Source organism: Prionailurus viverrinus, chromosome A1, assembly GCF_022837055.1.
Source record: "Prionailurus viverrinus isolate Anna chromosome A1, UM_Priviv_1.0, whole genome shotgun sequence".
Taxonomy (NCBI): Eukaryota; Metazoa; Chordata; class Mammalia; order Carnivora; family Felidae; genus Prionailurus; species Prionailurus viverrinus.
In genome coordinates this window covers 164,003,659-164,021,284 of record NC_062561.1, presented here as the reverse complement: position 1 = coordinate 164,021,284, position 17,626 = coordinate 164,003,659, and the positions used below count along the sequence as shown (strand labels likewise).

At 32.0% G+C, this 17,626-nt stretch overlaps 1 protein-coding gene across 5 annotated transcripts in view; it reads left to right on the top strand.

Annotated features, from left to right (window-relative positions):
* SLCO6A1 (solute carrier organic anion transporter family member 6A1) overlaps window positions 1-17,626 on the top strand; it is a 91,808-nt gene that overhangs the window by 54,890 nt on the left and 19,292 nt on the right. For 2 of the 5 annotated variants that reach the window (XM_047874423.1, XM_047874440.1), the window contains exons 9-10: window positions 6,987-7,140; window positions 14,576-14,630. In XM_047874423.1, the coding sequence (XP_047730379.1) occupies window positions 6,987-7,140; window positions 14,576-14,630 (209 nt within the window). Of the gene's footprint in view, window positions 1-6,986; window positions 7,141-14,575; window positions 14,764-17,626 lie in introns of all 5 variants that reach the window. The other 3 variants (XM_047874405.1, XM_047874414.1, XM_047874429.1) reach the window with 2 other exon arrangements.

Here is a 17,626-nt window from a genome sequence, read left to right as displayed (position 1 = left end):
GGAGGTGAGTTCCAGAGACTCTGTAACCATCTTGGATTGCAACCAAGATAGTATTTTCAACAAATGGTGCTAGAAAAACTGAAAATGTACGTGCAAAAAAAAAAAAAAAAACAAACAAGAAAAAAAATCTAGAGAGAGAACTTATACTCTTCACAAAAATTAAAACTAACTCAAAATGGACTCTAGACCTAAATATAAAACACAAATTTATAACTTCTGTAATATATCATAGGATAAAATCTAGGTAACCTTGGGTTTTATGATGACATTTCATATACAACACCGAAAAAAAAGCATGAAAGGAAAAAATGATATGTTAAGTGTCATTAAAATTAAAAACTTTCTCTCTGAAAGGCACTTAATGGAATTAAAAGACAATGCACAAATTGGAGGAAAAATACATATTTGATACAGGACATATCCAAAATATTTAAAGAACTCTTAAAATTCATCAGTTTACAGAGAAACAACCCAATTAAAAATGGCAAAAAGATCTGAACAGACACTTCACTAAGAAGAATATACAGATGCTAATAAGCATATGAAAATATGTTCAGTGTTATATGCATCAGGGAGTTAAAGATAAAAATAACAATTAGATACCCCAACACATTGACTGAAATCCAGAAAACTGACAAAACCAAATGCTAGCAAGGATATAGAGTAACAAAGACTCACATTTGCTTCTATTGGTAATATAAAATGGTAACTCTGTATATGCTCAATTATGTAAACCTAAAATTGTTCAAATATATAGTTTAAAATTCAGAATATAACAATCTAAAAGTATTTTGAAGTATAGGCAGTTTTTAATAATATAAAGTAAGACCTTTTGGCTTTATCCTAAATTTATATTTGGAAATAATTCTGAGCTTTCACTTCCAGCCCAGATGGGGTAACAGTTTTCCTCTTCTTCCAAAAACAACCAAGAATTTGATAAAATTGAAACAGTGTTTTTCAAGACATTGGAATTAGTCATTGAAAGACAGTGATACATGAGAAAGGAGAAACATTTAAGGTGAACCAGGTAATTCCTCCAGCTCACTGTCTTAATAGAGGTTTAAGGTCATGGCACAGGGAGTGGGAATGAGACAGATTCTGCCTGATTCCCTTAACTGAGGAAATTGAGCTGAGGGTTCAAAAACCAATATGGCTATAGTTCACAGGATTGTGTATTAGAGGATATATCTGCAGAAGACCCCCTGAAGTATTAAGTGCAATAGTAACTATGATGTATGTGAAGAAAGTTCTTGAGTCTAAGTCCACCAAAAGAATTAGAATTACAGTGCATACCTCTCACACAGGATTGGGAATAATATCTGTTTTCATCAGTCAACTAGGAAACCTCAAAAATCACAGTGCATAAAGTATACACAAGGATCTTGTCTCAGAAGTGGATAATAATTGTTAACTGAGTGCTATTCTGGCTGTTCCTATCAAATCTGCCTATCAAACTAAAAAAGATAAAAGTGTTTCCAAGTAAATTACCTGCATTTCAGAGCAAAGTTTAAGGATGTTTACAAAAAGACAAAAATACTCAGCATCAAAGATCAAAATTTAGAAGGTCCAATATTCAGTAAAATGTTGTAAGGAATTCAAAGAAGCGAAAAACTACAACCCATAATGAGAAGCTAAACCAGTTGATCAAAAATGACCCATAACTGACATGGATGTTAATATTATCAGAGTTAACACAGTTATTATATCAGTATTCCATATGTTCAAAAAGTAAAAGACATTTTTAAAAACTGAATTGAGCATAGAGAAATGAAAACCAGGATGTTTGAGAAAAATGCTATGTATGAGATTAATGACAGAATAGACGTTGCAGGAGTTTAAACTTGAAATTATTAATAATAAACATCCAACAGAAAAACACAGAGAAAAGAGAATTAACAAAAATAAACAAAGCATCAATGATTTGGACAACTTGAGGTGGCCAGCCAAACGCAGAGTTGGAGTCTCCAAAGGAAGGCCTTGGAGAAAGAAAAATATTTGAAGAAATTATGTTTAAATTTTAAAAATTTCATGTAGACCATAAACCTACAGACCTAGAAACTTAGCAAACCCTCAGAATAAGAAACATGGAGAAAATTACACCATGCTACATAATAATCAAATTGTGCTCACAGCACAGAGCCTGCTTCCGATCCTCTGTCTCCCTCTCTCTGCCCCTTCCCCACTTGTACCTGTGCTCTCTCTCTCAAAGATAAATACATGTGAAGATTTTTTTTAAGTGAAGGAGAAATAACTGTACACATAAAAAATGTAAATAATATTTGAACAACAGACTTATCCTACATGAAATGTTTAAAAAGTCTGGCTGAAGTAAAATACCAGATAAGAATATAAACTACACAAAGCGAAGAAAAGCAAAGGAAATGGTAATTATTTAGGTAAGTATTTTTTCTTATTTAACTCGCCTTAAAAATAATTGTTTAAGACAGATAAACATATATTTTGGGCTTACATGAAGTGCTATAATATCACATGTTGGTAAACTGTGTTAAGTTAAAGATGTATAATATCACCTCTGAAGCACCACTAAAATAACAAAGTCACAGCTAATAAGTCAAGCTGACACATGAATTAAAATAGAATTTTACAAAAACATTTGTTTAATCTCAAATTAGGCAAAAAAGAGAACAAAGAAGAGATAAAAAGAAAACAAATATAAAGGATAGATTCAAACCTAACTACAGTAGTAATCACATTAAATGTAAATGTTGCAATATCTCAATTAAAAGGCAGGAAATTTTAAATTTGATTTTTTAAAGCAAGACCCAATGTATATGTTGCATAAAAGAAATGTGCTTAAAATATAGACACAAGTAGATTATAAGTAAAGGGATGGGGAAAGGTGTATCATATTAACAGTAATCTAAAGAAAGCTGGAATATGATATCAGACCAAGTAGATTTGAGAGCAAATAATATTAGCAGGAATAAATAAGGTCATTATGTAATGATAGAGTGATCAGTTCATCAAAATTCAAACAGTTCTTGATTTTTATGAACCTAATGAAAGAGCTTTAATATATGTGAAGCAAAAACTTAGACACTGTAAGTAGACATGTAGAAATCCGCAAATATAATCAGATATTTCAATACTCTTCTCTTAATAATAGAAGTAGGCAAAAAAACCCCTCAGTGATGATGCATAAGATTTGAACAACACTAACAACCAGTTTGACCTGATTGACATCTGTAGAACACTTCACCTGTCAAAGAAGAATATACATTCTTTTTAAACTCGAAACCCTAAGTAAACCATATTCTGTAAAGCAAGTCTCAGTAAATTTAAAAGATTAAATCATATAATGAAATTAAATTTTCAAACCATGATGAAATTAAATTATAAACAAATTAATAAAAAAAGATTTCTGGAAAAGTCCCAAATATTTTGAAACTGAAAAAGTTCTAAACAACTTGTGTTAAAATAATTTTTTCAGAAGGGAAATTGTAAAATGGTTTGATGTGAATGAAAATGAATACACATGTAACAAAATTTATAAAATGCCACTAAAACAGTACTTAGGGAAAAATGTACAGCCAGTATTAGAAAAGAAAAAAAGTCTCAAGCCAATGACATTTGTTTCTACCTTAAAAAACTAGAAACATCAAAGCAGATTGATCCCAAAGTAAGTAAAATAATGGAAACAATTGAGATTTGAACAGAAATTAGTGAGGTAGAAATGATAAAAAACAATGGAGGAAATATAATCAGATTAAATTTTGAGAAGATGGATAAAATTGCTAAACTGTTAGAGAAAACTACCAATATGAAGAGTCAGAGAGCTGATGTGATATTTTTATAGATTCTACCAATATTAAAAGGATAGTACGGTAATATTATAAACAACTTTATGCCCATAAATCTGACAACTTCCATGAAATGGGCAAATCCTTCAAAAGACACAAATTTATTTAAGAAAAAATAAATGTATGTATCTAGTAAATAAATCAAATTTGTACTTAAGCACCTTCTGACAAAGAAAATTCCAGGCCCAAATGGTTTTATTGGAGAATTAAACCAAACATTTAACAATATCTGATTTTACATAAATTCTTCCAGAAAATTGAAAAGGAGTGTATGCTCCCCAACTTATTCTATAAAACTTGCATTATCTTGATGTCAAAACTAGACAAAAACTTTGTAAGAAAAGAAAAGTATATAGACTTATTTCTGTCATGAACATAGATGCAGTAACTTTTAACAAAATTCTAGCAAGTTGAACCTAAGAGTATATTAAAACGAAAATAAATTATGTTCAAGTAAGATTTTTCAGAGGAATGCAAGATTGCTCTTATATTTGAAAATCAATTGATATAATCCACCATATTAATAAAATCAAAAAAACTATAATCACAATAGATGTCAAAAAGGCCCATGATAAAGTGCCACATCTATTCCTAATAAACTAGGAAACTAGAAATTGGAGGTAACTATGAAAACATACAGCTAATACTATACTTAGTGATTATTATGGAATGAATGTGTCCCCCCCCCCCCCCCACCTAAATTCATATGTTGAAGCCAATGTGATAGTGTTAGGAGGTGGAGCCTTAAGGAAATAATTAGGTTTAGGTGATGTCATGAGGGTAGGACCCCCCACCCCCATAATGGGATTAGTGTTCTTTTAAGAAGGGGAATAGACCAAAGACTTCCCTCAATTTTCTGTGTGAGGATACACTGAGAATGTGATGATCTACAATCTGGGAAGAAGCCCACACCAAACATCAAAGCTACCTGCACCTTGATCTTGGACTTAGCTTCCAGAACTGTGGAAATAAGTGTTTATTGTTTAAGCCACCCAGTCTATGATATTTTGCTATAGAAGCCTGAGCTGCTATAAAATGATGAAAACATGAATGACATGTTGAAACATTCAAGGACAATGATGAAACATTGAATGACCAGGAGCATAACAAGGATATCTGCTTTCAGTACTATTACATTAACATTATAATGGATGTTCTAGCAATTACAATACCGTAAGAAAAAGAAAAGGCATCCTGAAAAGAAAAGTAGAAATAAAATAGTTTATTTTATTGTCTATAAAGAAACAATTGTCTATATAGAAACTATATAACTAAAAATATAACAAAAACCTATAAAACTATAAAAAATGATAACTGAACTATAACTAAAAAAATAAGTTTAGTAATTTGTAGGATACAAGATCAAAATGTAAGAGATTACAGTATTTCTACATACCACCTACAAATAAGAGGAAATTAATGTCAAAAACAACACTACTCACAGTAGTATTAAGAAAAAAAATGTTGTAGAAGAATATATCATCATACAAGAATCAATGGTGTTTTTATATACTACCTACAAACAGCTGGAAATTGATATTACACAAAAATGCCATTAGCAATAGTATCAAGAAGAAGAAATACTTAAGGATAAATATAAGAAGTGAAAGTCCTATTCATAATTACTACAAAATATTCCTAGCTAAAATAAATACCTAAATTTTTAAAAAGAGATCCCGTGTTCATGTTTTGGAAGACTCAATATATTAAGTTAATCCTTCCAAATTGATGTAGTTTTCAATGTAATCACAACCAAAGTCCCCACAGGGTTTCTTTTTTAGATATTCTACAAATAACTTAAATTCATGCAATATACACAGGACCTAGAAAAACCAAAAACAATACTGATGAAGAGTAGAAGTAGAGTACCAACACTATTTTATTTCAAGAGTTATTAGCTAATGTAATAAATTGTGTTGGTATAAACATAGATGAATATATCAGTGTGATAGAGTAGACAGTCCCGAAATAAGCCCACGTATAAAAGGATAATTGAGTTTTGATAGGATGTATGTGCAATTTAGCGAAGAACATATAAGCATTTTAACAAATGATGATGGAACAATTAGATATCTGTATGTAAAAAAAAATGAACTTTGATTCATATCTTGTACCACATAAAATACTTAAAATGGATTGTAAGTGTGAATACAAGATACAGAATTCTAAGAATATAGGAAAAATTTTTATAAATTTGGATTCAGCAAAGTTTTCTTAGATATGACACTAAATACATGATCCATGAAGAAATATATTGATAAATTGTTCTATGTCAAAATAAAATATTTCTGCCCTTTGAAAGACCTGTTAAATGAATAAAAGAACAAACCACAGATTGTGAGAAGATGTTTAAAAATCATGTATCTGGTGAAGGACATGTTTCCAGAATATATAAAGAAATTTCAATGCTCAATAAGAAAACTAATCAATAAAAATGGGCAAAAGATTTGAGCAGACATTTAACCAAATATATACAGATGGGAAATAAGCACATGGAAGGATGACTCACATCATTAGCCATCAGGGAAGGGAATATTAAAAACCACAATATGAAGCTGCTATATTCTTAGTCTGTCTAAAATTAAAGATTGATTATATCAAGTGTTGGTGAGGAATGTATAAAGCAACTGAAACTCTTATACACTGCTGGTGGGAATATAAAATAGCACAACCAAATTGGAAAAGTGACAGTTTCTCAAAAAGTTACATGAGCACCTACCATATGATCCAAACATCCTACTCTTTAGTATTTACCCAAGAGATATGGAGACATATCACCATACAAAGACCATATAAAGAACCCAGACAAAGAAAGTGTGTATATTATATGATTCAATTTCATGAAATTTAAATTAATGAATAATGACAGAACATAGATCTGCGGATGCCAGAGGCCAGAGGTATTACAAAGGGTCACAGTGAAATTTTGGGGGTGATGATTATGTTTGTTAACATGATTGTGGTGGTGATAGTGATGATTTCAATAGTGCATACATATATCAAAAAATTTCAAATTGTTCACTTTATGTATAGTTCATTGTACATATTGGGTTATACCCCAATAAACCTGTCAAAAGGAATTTATTTCAATAAGCATATTTTTATGTATCTCATATCCTAATATACACATTAATAAGTATAATACTTCAATCTCTTTTTTTACAGAACAGGACAGTTGGGAAACCTGACAGCTCCTTGCAATTCTCATTGTAGATGCTCATCTTCACTATACTCTGCTATATGTGGAAGAGATCATATTGGATATTTTTCTCCTTGCTTTGCAGGCTGTATACAATCTAAAATAATACAAGATGACAAGGTAAATATTTTTTTATTATGCTTCTTCCTCTCAATAAGATGTTCAACATGTAGATGGTGTTTACATTTTACTCCTAGCTCTCTATAAAAGCAGTTTCCCCCCATAAATGTTTAAAAAAAACAGGAAAAGAATATTTACTTTATGTGGCCATAATACAAAGGGCTTAAGGGAATTGGCAGTGGGAAAGATACTTCTACATTAAAACATGCCTCAAAAAGTAAGAAAATTATGAAAGGAAAAAAATTCACAGGTAAATACAAACATAAAAAAGTAGTAGATTAATCACTTATAAAACCAGGATGGAGATTAAAACACAAAAGCAGTAAAATTAGTTTTATCTATAAAAATCAGTCAGGGAATTCACAGAATATAAGGTTGTAAAATATGCTATTTTAAACATAAAATGTGGACAGAGGAGAAATTTAATACTTTTAGAATGGGTTCAAACTTAAGCAACTATCAACTTAATATTGGTGGCTATATGCATAGGATGTTATATATGAACCTAATGGTAAACTCGAATCAAAGGTGTAAAATAGATTTGCAAAAAATAAAGAGAAAATAATTCAAGGATGTCACTAAAGAAAGCCATGAAGCCACAAAGAATGTGAGCAGGAAAAGAAAGGAACAGAGAACTACCAAAACAACCATTTAAAAAAGTTAAAAAATGGCAGTAAGTTCATACCTATCAATAATTACTTTCCCTATAACTAGACTAAATGCCAATCAAAAGACATAGGGTAGCTGGAAGGTATACATAAAAAAAAGCAAGACCCATGTATATACACCCTACAAGAGACTCCCTTCAAACTTAAAGACACATGCAGATTGAAAGTGAAGTGATGGGTAAACATTTATCATGCAAATGGACTCTTGCTAGAATAGCAAGACTTACATTAGACAAAATAGACTTTAAAACAAAGACTGTAGCAAGGTACAAAGAATAACACTATATAATATAAAGAGAGGGGCACCTGGGTGGCTCAGTCAGTTGAGCATCCGACTTCAGCTCAGGTCATGATCTTGTGGTCTGTGAGTCTGAGCCCTGCATTGGGCTCTGTGCTGACAGCTGACAGCTGGTAGCCTGGAGCCTGCTTCACTTCTGTGTGTCCCTCTCTCTCTCTGCCCATCCCCCACTCACACTCTTATCTCTGTCTCTCTCTCTCAAAAATAAATAAACATTAAAAAAAATAACAATCCAACAAGAACATAAAACAGTTGTAAATACTTATGTATCCAACATGGGAGAACCCAAAATGTAAAGCAACTATTAACAGACATAAAAGAAGAAATCAATACTAATACATTAACAGTAGGGAACTTTAACACCCACTTACATCAATGGATACATCAGACAGAAAATCAACAAAGGAAACAGTGGCTTTGAATGACACATTGGAACAGATGGACCTAACAGATATATTCAAAACATTCCATCCTAACACAGCAGAATACACATTCTTTTCACGTGCACATGGAACTCTCCCCAGAATAGATCACATGTTAGGCCACAAAACAAGTCTCAACAAGTTCAAAAAGACTGAAATCATATCATATATCTTTTCTGACCACAATGGTATGAAATTGGAAATCAATCACAAAAAAATCATGCTACTGAACAATGAATGAGTTAACTAAGAAATCAAAGAGGAAATTAAAAATTATATGGAGACAATGACAATGACAATGACAATGAAAACACAGTGGCTCAAAAACTTTGAGATGCAGCAAAAACTGTTGTAAGAGGGAAAATCATAGCAACACAGGACTACATCAAGAAGCAAGAAAAATCTCAAACAACCTAACTTTACACCTAAAGGAGCTAGAAAAAGAAGAACAAAACCCAAAGCCAGTAGATGAAAGAAAATAATAAATATTAGAAATAAATAAAATAGAGACTAAAAAACTATAGAACAGATCAATGAATCCAGGAGCTGGTTTTTTGAAAAGATCAACAAAACTGATAAACCTTTATCCAGAGTCATCAAAAAAAGAGAAAGAGAGAGAGAGAGAGAGGACTCAAATGAAATCAGAAATGAAAAAAAGAAATAACAACTGACACCATAGAAATTGTAAAATATTACACACCACAAAGGATTATAAGAGAATATTATAAAAATATATATACCAACAAATTGGATATCCTAGAAGAAATGGACAAATTCCTAGAAACATATAACTTCTGAAAACTGAATCAGGAAGACATAGAAAATTTGAACAAACCAATTACTAACAATACAATTGAATCAGTAATTTTATAGAGAACAAACTATGGTTACCAGAGGGGAGGTGGGTGAGGGTATAGTTTGGGTGGGTAATGGGAATTAAGAAAAGCACTTGTGATGAGCACTGGGTGTTACACGTAAGTGCTGAATAACTAAATTCTACACCTGAAACTAATATTACACTGTGATATTAACTGACTGGAATTTAAATAAACACTAAGGGAAAAAAAAAACTTCCAACAAACAAGAGTCCAGGATCAGATAACTCCATAGGTAAATTGTACCAAACATTTAAAGATTAGTGAATACCTATTCTTCTCAAACTTTTCCAAAACAGAAAAGGAAGGTAAACTTCCAAATTCATTCTATGAGGCCAGTATTTCTCTGATACCAAAACCAGATAAAAATACTACAAAAAAAGAGAACTATAGGCCAATATTTCTGATGAACATAGATGCAGAAATCCTGAACAAAATATTCGCAAATTGAAAAAATAATAAAAAAATTTCATTCACCATGATCAAGTGGGATTTATTGCGGGGATGCAAAGGTGGTTCAGTATTCACAATTCAATCAGTGTGACGCATCACGTCAATAAGAGAAAATATAAACACCATATGATCATCTCAATAGATGCATAAAATCATTTGACAAAGTACAACATCCATTCATGGGAAAAACCCTCAACAATATAGGTTTAGAAGGAACATACCTCAACATAATAAAGGCTATACATGAAAAACCCACAGCGAACATATTCAGTGGTGAAAAACTAAGATATTTTCGCCTAAGGAACAAGACAAGATGTCCACTCTCACCACTTTTATTCAACATAGTACTGGAAGTCCTTGCCACAGTTATCAGAAAATAAAAAGAAATAAAAGGCATTCAAATTGGTAAGGAAGAGGTAAATTTTTCACTATGCGCAGAAGACATGACATTACATATAGAAAACCCTAAAGACCACCAAAAAACTACTAGAACTAATAAATGAATTCAGTAAGATCACAGGAGACAAAGTTAATATGCAGAAATCTTTTGCATTTCTATACACTAATAATGAAGTAGCAGAAAGGGAAATTAAGAAAATAATCCATTTGCAACTGCACTAAAAAGAACAAAATACCTACTAATAAACTTAACAAAAAAGGTGAAAGACCTGTTGTCTGAAAACTATAAAAAATTGATGACAAAAATTGAAGACAACACAAACAAATGGAAAAATATTTTATGCTCATGTTATGGGAGACCAGTGTTTTTTAAATGTCCATACTATCCAAAGAAATCTGCAGATTTAGTGCAATCCTTACCAAAATGCCAATAGCACTGTCCATAGAACTGGAACAAATAATCCTGATATTTGTATGGAATTACAAAAGACATCAAATAGCCAAACCAATTTTGAAAAGGAACAAAACAGGAAATATCACAATCTCAGATTTCAAGTTATACTACAAAGCTATGGTCATCAAAACAGTATGCCACGTGCACAAAAATAGACAAATAGATCAATGGAAGAGAGTGGAGTCCAGAAATATACCCACATCTGTATGGTCAATTAATCTATGACAATGGAGGCAATAATATGCAATGGGAAAAAGATAGTCTTATCAATAAATGGTGCTGGGAAAACTGGATAACTACATGCAAAAGAATGAAACTGAACCACTTTCTAACACCATATACAAAAGTAAACTAAAATAGATTAAAGACACAAATGTGAGACCTGATACCATAAAATTCCTAGAAGAAAACATATGCAATAATTTATTTGACATCAAAAAATTAACCATTTTTGTAAATATATTTCTTCTGGCAACGGAAGAAAAAGCAAAATTAAATTATTGGGACTACACCAAACTAAAAAGCTTTTGCTCAGCAAAGGAAACCATCAACAAAACAAAAAGACAACCTACTGAATGGGAAAAGATATTTTCAAATGATATATTTGATAAGGGGTCAATACCCAAAATATATCAAGAACTTACACAACACTAAAAAACAAACAAAAAACACACAAAAAACACCAGTCTGATTAAATTTGGGCAGAGAAGAATATGAATAGACATTTTTTTTAAAGACGTATAAATGACATGAAAAGATAATCAGCGTCACTCATGATCAGGGAGTTGCAAATCACCACCACAATATGAGGTATATCACCTCATACCTGTCAGAATGACTAATACAAGAAACACAAAAAATAACAACTATTGGCAAGTATGTGGAATAAAAGGATCCTTCATATACTTTTGGTGGGAATGTAAATTGGTGCAGCGATTGTGGAAAATGGAATGAAGATATCTCAAAAAATTAAACATAGAATTACCATATGATCCAGTAATTTTACTACTGGGTATTTATGCAAAGAAAATGAAAACACTAATTGGAAAAAGTATATGTACCACTGTGTTTATTGCAGCATTATTTACAGTAGCTAAGATATGGAAGCAACACAAATATCCATCCATAGATAAATGGATTAAAAAGATGTGTGTGTGTGTGCGTGTGTGTGTGTGTGTGTGTGTGTGTGTATAGATGTATATACACAAAATGGAGTGATATACACACACACACACACACACACACACACACCCATATACAATGTAATATTAGCCATAAAAAAGAATGAAATCTTGCTATTTACAACAATATGGAGGGATCTAGAGGGTATAATGCTAAGTGAAACATCAGAGAAAGACAAATACCATATGATTTCATTCATATGTAGAATTTAAGAAACAAAGCAGGCAAGAAAAAAGGACAAAAAATAAACTCTTAACTATAGAGGACAAACTGGTGGTTATTAAAAGGGAATTGGTGGGGGACAGGTGAAATAGGTGAAGGAGATTGAGTATACTTATTGTGATAAGTAATGTATAGAATTGTTGAATCATATTGTACACCTGAAACTAATAGCACTGTATGTTAATTACATTTGAATAAAAAAATGTCTCCATGTATTACATCATCCCAATTTTATAGTTTTAAAGAAGTAGGTGACTGTCATTGCCTCTTGCAGTAGTAAAGTTGAAAGCAACGGTTTAAGAGAATATTTTGTCTTCTACTTATGTCATTTATTGTAGTTCTGTCCCATCTGTCAGCAATACCCATTCGCAGCAAAATCTTGACCCATAGTCTTTCTTATAGCTTTGGGTTGACCAATGCTATCTTTCTGGTCACCTTTCACTTGGTTTTTTCTTCTCCTGAAGAATTAAAAATGTCTACACTACACCTTCTTGCTGTTTCTATATCTGTTCCACATTGACTCAGACATGAAAATCAGTCCATTTAATCGATGATTAGCATACATACAAGACCTTTATAAACATATCATACTTTCTAGAAAGGTAAAAGAGAATACTTACATGGCAGCAATACAAATGACTTACAACTGAATATATGTATTCTTGTTTGTCTTTTGCTGTTTACATGTATCAGGACTCATTTTAAAATTTCCCTGTTTGTGGGGCGCCTGGGTGGCGCAGTTGGTTAAGCGTCCGACTTCAGCCAGGTCACGATCTCGCGGCCCGTGAGTTCGAGCCCCGCGTCAGGCTCTGGGCTGATGGCTCAGAGCCTGGAGCCTGTTTCTGATTCTGTGTCTCCCTCTCTCTCTCTGCCCCTCCCCCGTTCATGCTCTGTCTCTCTCTGTCCCAAAAATAAATAAACGTTGAAAAAAAAAAAAAATTTCCCTGTTTGCTCATATTTGGTCCATAATGCTCAGAATTCCTTATTTCCCTAGACCTTCTACCAACCAGACAGAGTTGGCTACTCTGCTACTTGTTTGACTCCACGTTAATTTTCTTTTGTCCAAAGTTGCATAAATCTGCTTTTAGCTAAATAATGCACTATAACTTAAGTTTCTCCCTTTTAAGTTGCACCAAAGTAGGGATGTGGGATTTAAAAACTTTTTTCTCATGTTTCTGGCTGGTCTTTCTGAGGGGGAGAAGACAACAGAGAGGTATATATATCCTGACCCATGGGCATTATACCACCTCATTTAGTAGGCAGTAAGATCCTTTACTATTTATGCACTTACATAATAATAATGCCTTTTCCTGTTATACACAGATTACTTTATCATAAGATATTAGCATACCTGGCCTACTTCAGTTTTTTGTAGTCAGGTTTTCACTAGTGTATGATTTAATAATATATCTTCAGTTTCTTATTGAATATTAATATAAAAAATATTGTACACCCTTTAAAAATGTTTATTCTTAAATGTTACCTTATATTCCAGAGTCTTTCAACCCTTCCGGAGCCTAATACCTTGTGATTCTACCTTGTGGTCTTTTGTCTGACCTCCAGGTCTACTTGTCACTGTTCTCTACTTTCCTCATTATTCAAGAAGGCTGAACTATAAGACAAGACCTTCCTTGCCTTCTGAGTGGATTAAGATAATAAACAGTCCAAGTAGAAAAGCAGAAAAATGGGGGAAAAAGTGAAGGCATCGTGCTTACTTTCTTGGTTCACTTTCTGAACCATGGACTGACTGCATCCCTTGACTGAAGGTCTTAATTTCTCTCTTCCCTCTCTATATGACTCTCCTTCTGGTTCCCATTCTTTCCCTAAGACCCTTAAGCAAATCCTTTCAAATCTACTTTCAGAATAAATGCTGGATCTGACTAGCTTCATCATTTTCTCTGTTACCATTGTCTTGCATCTCATTTCAATAGCTTTTTAACTGTTTGCTTTCATCTTTCCCTTCATAGTCTGGTATAGCTGTCAGAGTGATCTTTTAAAAATATATCATTTATACATATATCCCTCCACTGTTTTTACATTATTAAGAATAAAAACCAAAGTTCTTACATTATTCTTGCAGTTTTTTACCAGTTTCTGTATAATGTGCCTTTTCCCCTGCTACTTTGATTTTATTTTCTTAGTTTCTTTCATGCTTATTCTGCTCCAGCCACATTTGTCTCCTTACTTTTCTGTGAATGTGAATATTTTTGCTGAATTTTTTTAGATTAATAGAATTTATCCTAAATAACTCTAGTTAAACACACACACATTTTTGTTACATAAAATACCTAGAATGTATCATTAATATTTCATTTCTAAATGAATGGCAGATTTAATGTAAGAATATTGACTAATAAAACTAGCTAGTGTACCTGCAGTTATTGATTTTATTTTATAATGATAGAAGTTGTTGCTTTATGACTATATTTCTAGAAGATGGTTTCTTGTTTTAATTTTCATAGACATACTACAATTGTTCTTGCATTAAAGAAGGATTAACAACTGCAGATGACCAAGGTGATTTTATTGACGCTAGACCTGGGACATGTGATGCAAAGTGCTATAAATTACCTTTGTTCATTGCTTTTATCTTTTCTACGATTTTATTTTCTGTTTTTTCTGGTATACCAAACACCCTGACCATCCTTCGGTATGTATATTATTCAAAATCATTGTTCATTTAATTTATGAGAAATGCAATTTTAAGAATATTTTAGAATATTGTTATAAATGAGTCACTTTTTGTTTCAAAGTGGCAACTGTGAGAGGGGAAATTGATTATATTGTCAAAATTTATATATTTATTTCTCTGTTTTAACTAATTATTTGCTTAAAGTTTGTGGTTATCACATTTAGTTTTAATTAATTAAATTTAACTTACAATATGGTAAATTCATATATAGGAAAATTGTTGTGTTGTCAAAATTCATGTGTATATTAATTTTATCTTTTATCTATTTTTTTTACTTAAAGTATATAGAAATCACATTTAGATTAAGTTTAATATAAAACTAAATTTTTTACTTAATTTAAGACACCTGGAAATTTCATGAATAGAGGATAAATCTTAATTTTAACACAAATGTGATTATAATGTTGGTTCATTAGTTAAGGTATTTATTGAGTGTTTGCTTCTATATTAGCCAATTTGACTATGAGAAAACATCAGTGTCATTAGCAAAGGAGCGTAATAACGTAAAAAATTGTAGAATTTCAGTACACAAATTTATCCTAAATTAAAGCAACATTTGAAATGTATTTTTTCTGAATATGTGAAATACATGTAATATTTCTTTTTATCATGTTGCAAAATAATTGGTCACTATTTTCAATTTTTTTTCAAAAGGCTAACATAAACTCTAGGTCATGAGGAGTGGTCTGTTGTTCCCTAGGAAAGCAGGCTAGAAAACATGAATAAATACATGCAAAAAAAAATCTGAGAACTTGGGGACGTGTGGTTTCTGCTTTTAATTAACTTGCAATTTAGATGAGAGTCAAAAGTTGGACTTATAAATCCAGTGAAGCAGCTTTTATAACCATTCATCTGTGTCTGGAGTAAAATTACAGGGACCAATAAGATATACACCTTGCCTTCAAGTTTCTTAGTGTATTGTAGGGAGAGAGCCGAAAAGAAGATGTACAGTGGATATTTAGAGGTGTCTTGATTAAAACTTAGACAGACTGACCCAGGAAAAGGTGGAAGAAATGGTAATTTTTATCTATGATGATTTGGAAATGCTTATAGAAGATACAATACTTGAACTGAGCTATGAATAAGCGATTTGTCATAATGCCTGCCAATTACGGAAAAGTTCTTAACAGGAAAACTGAGCAGTGAAACTAGAGGCAAAAATGTGTGAAGTATCTTGACAAGGAATTTGTTATGACAGAAGTAGCATGATGGTACAGGGACAGGGAGATTTGGGCTCCATAAAGGTGAGATCATGGAAGGCTTTCTTTGCCATATTAACACGAATGATGTTATCCGTTTTGCAGCTGGAGGCCATTGAAAAAAATAAACCTCATAAGTAAAAGTGATCAACTATGTATTTTAGATAGAATAATTTGAAGATGGTATAAAAGATAAAGCTGAGGGGGGAAACAAGAAAAAGGAAAGTAGTTGGGATACAATTTTCAAATTTAGTAGTGGTATTTAAAGTTAGAAGTGATAGAATATATTTGAGAAATATTTAGTTTGGATAAAAGCGCAAGATTATTACTTTGATGTTCCTCATATAAAATATTTAAAAAATTAGGATTATGTGCAGATTTCCAGTCTAGGGAACTAAATGAATGACAGTCCATTAACTGAGATGAGAAATTCAAGCAGAGAATGCTTAGATTGAGTATAGTCTGTACAATGTTAAACTTGCCTTATGTAAAGATCATGTGAAACATCCAGGTAAAAATTTCCAGCACTGAGATGAGACAGATGATAGTAATAGTCCAAAAATTCAGTTCTCAGTCTTATCACTTATTCTAGTAAGTAATTATATAGAGCTATAGGGAAAATAAAACACACATGTATGTGTGCACATGTGTGCACACACTATAGTTTCTGTAAATAATGAAATTGGTAAAAAAAAAAATCACAAAGTTGAAATTGCATGTGAGTATTGCCAAAATTGAAGCAGAACTAGAAGCCAACTTGTAGATTCAAAAGGATGTGAAATGTGGGGAGGATCTCAATATTGACAGATCTGATCTCTGGCATTTATTTCTGCTCAGAAGGAGAAGGCCCCACCTTAGAATGGAAATTTTGGGAGCACAACCTAGGTAGATAAATTAAGGTAGACGCTCTCTGGAAATAATAAGAGAAAAGGCTTGGAAAATGCCCAGGTGGTCTAGACATAGCAGATCTCAAAAAAGTGCCAGCAAAATATTACTTCTATAAATGAATACATCACCTTGGAAAGCAAGAAAAGTGAAGAGATCTCAGAAGTACATTGATTGTAGTAGAAGTTCTTTGGAAGCAGGCCGTATTTGGAGAGGTAGAAGTTGTGGAACGATACATAGGAATCATTCTTAAGTCCTCCCCTATGTCACAGAGGAGATAACTTCAGTTTTGAAGCTTGGAAACCCTGGCTTAAGTTCCATTCTCACAACCTGCCTCTAATTTAAGACAACTCACCTCATTAAAATATGAATAAATGGAGAAGAAAAAAGTTCTGCCTACGTACAAAATAACTATAGTAAAAGAAATGAAACTTATTAAGCATTACTGCACACAATGAAACTCATTAGAAAATTGTTCATGAATCAGATAAAAATATAAATGTAGCTATATGTAAATTTAGGCTAAAAAAATTAACAATTATGGCCACAAAATGAGAAAAATAGCTAGAAGAAGGAAGCTATGGAATGCAAGCTGACAGAACTCAGGAACAAAATTAAAAGGAAAAAACTTAGAAATGAAAACTAAATTAGAAGCAAACAGGGAAGAAAAGACAGCATAGAAACCAATGTGGAGCATAGAAATAAGGAGGGGGGATGAAGAATATAGAATAAAAATA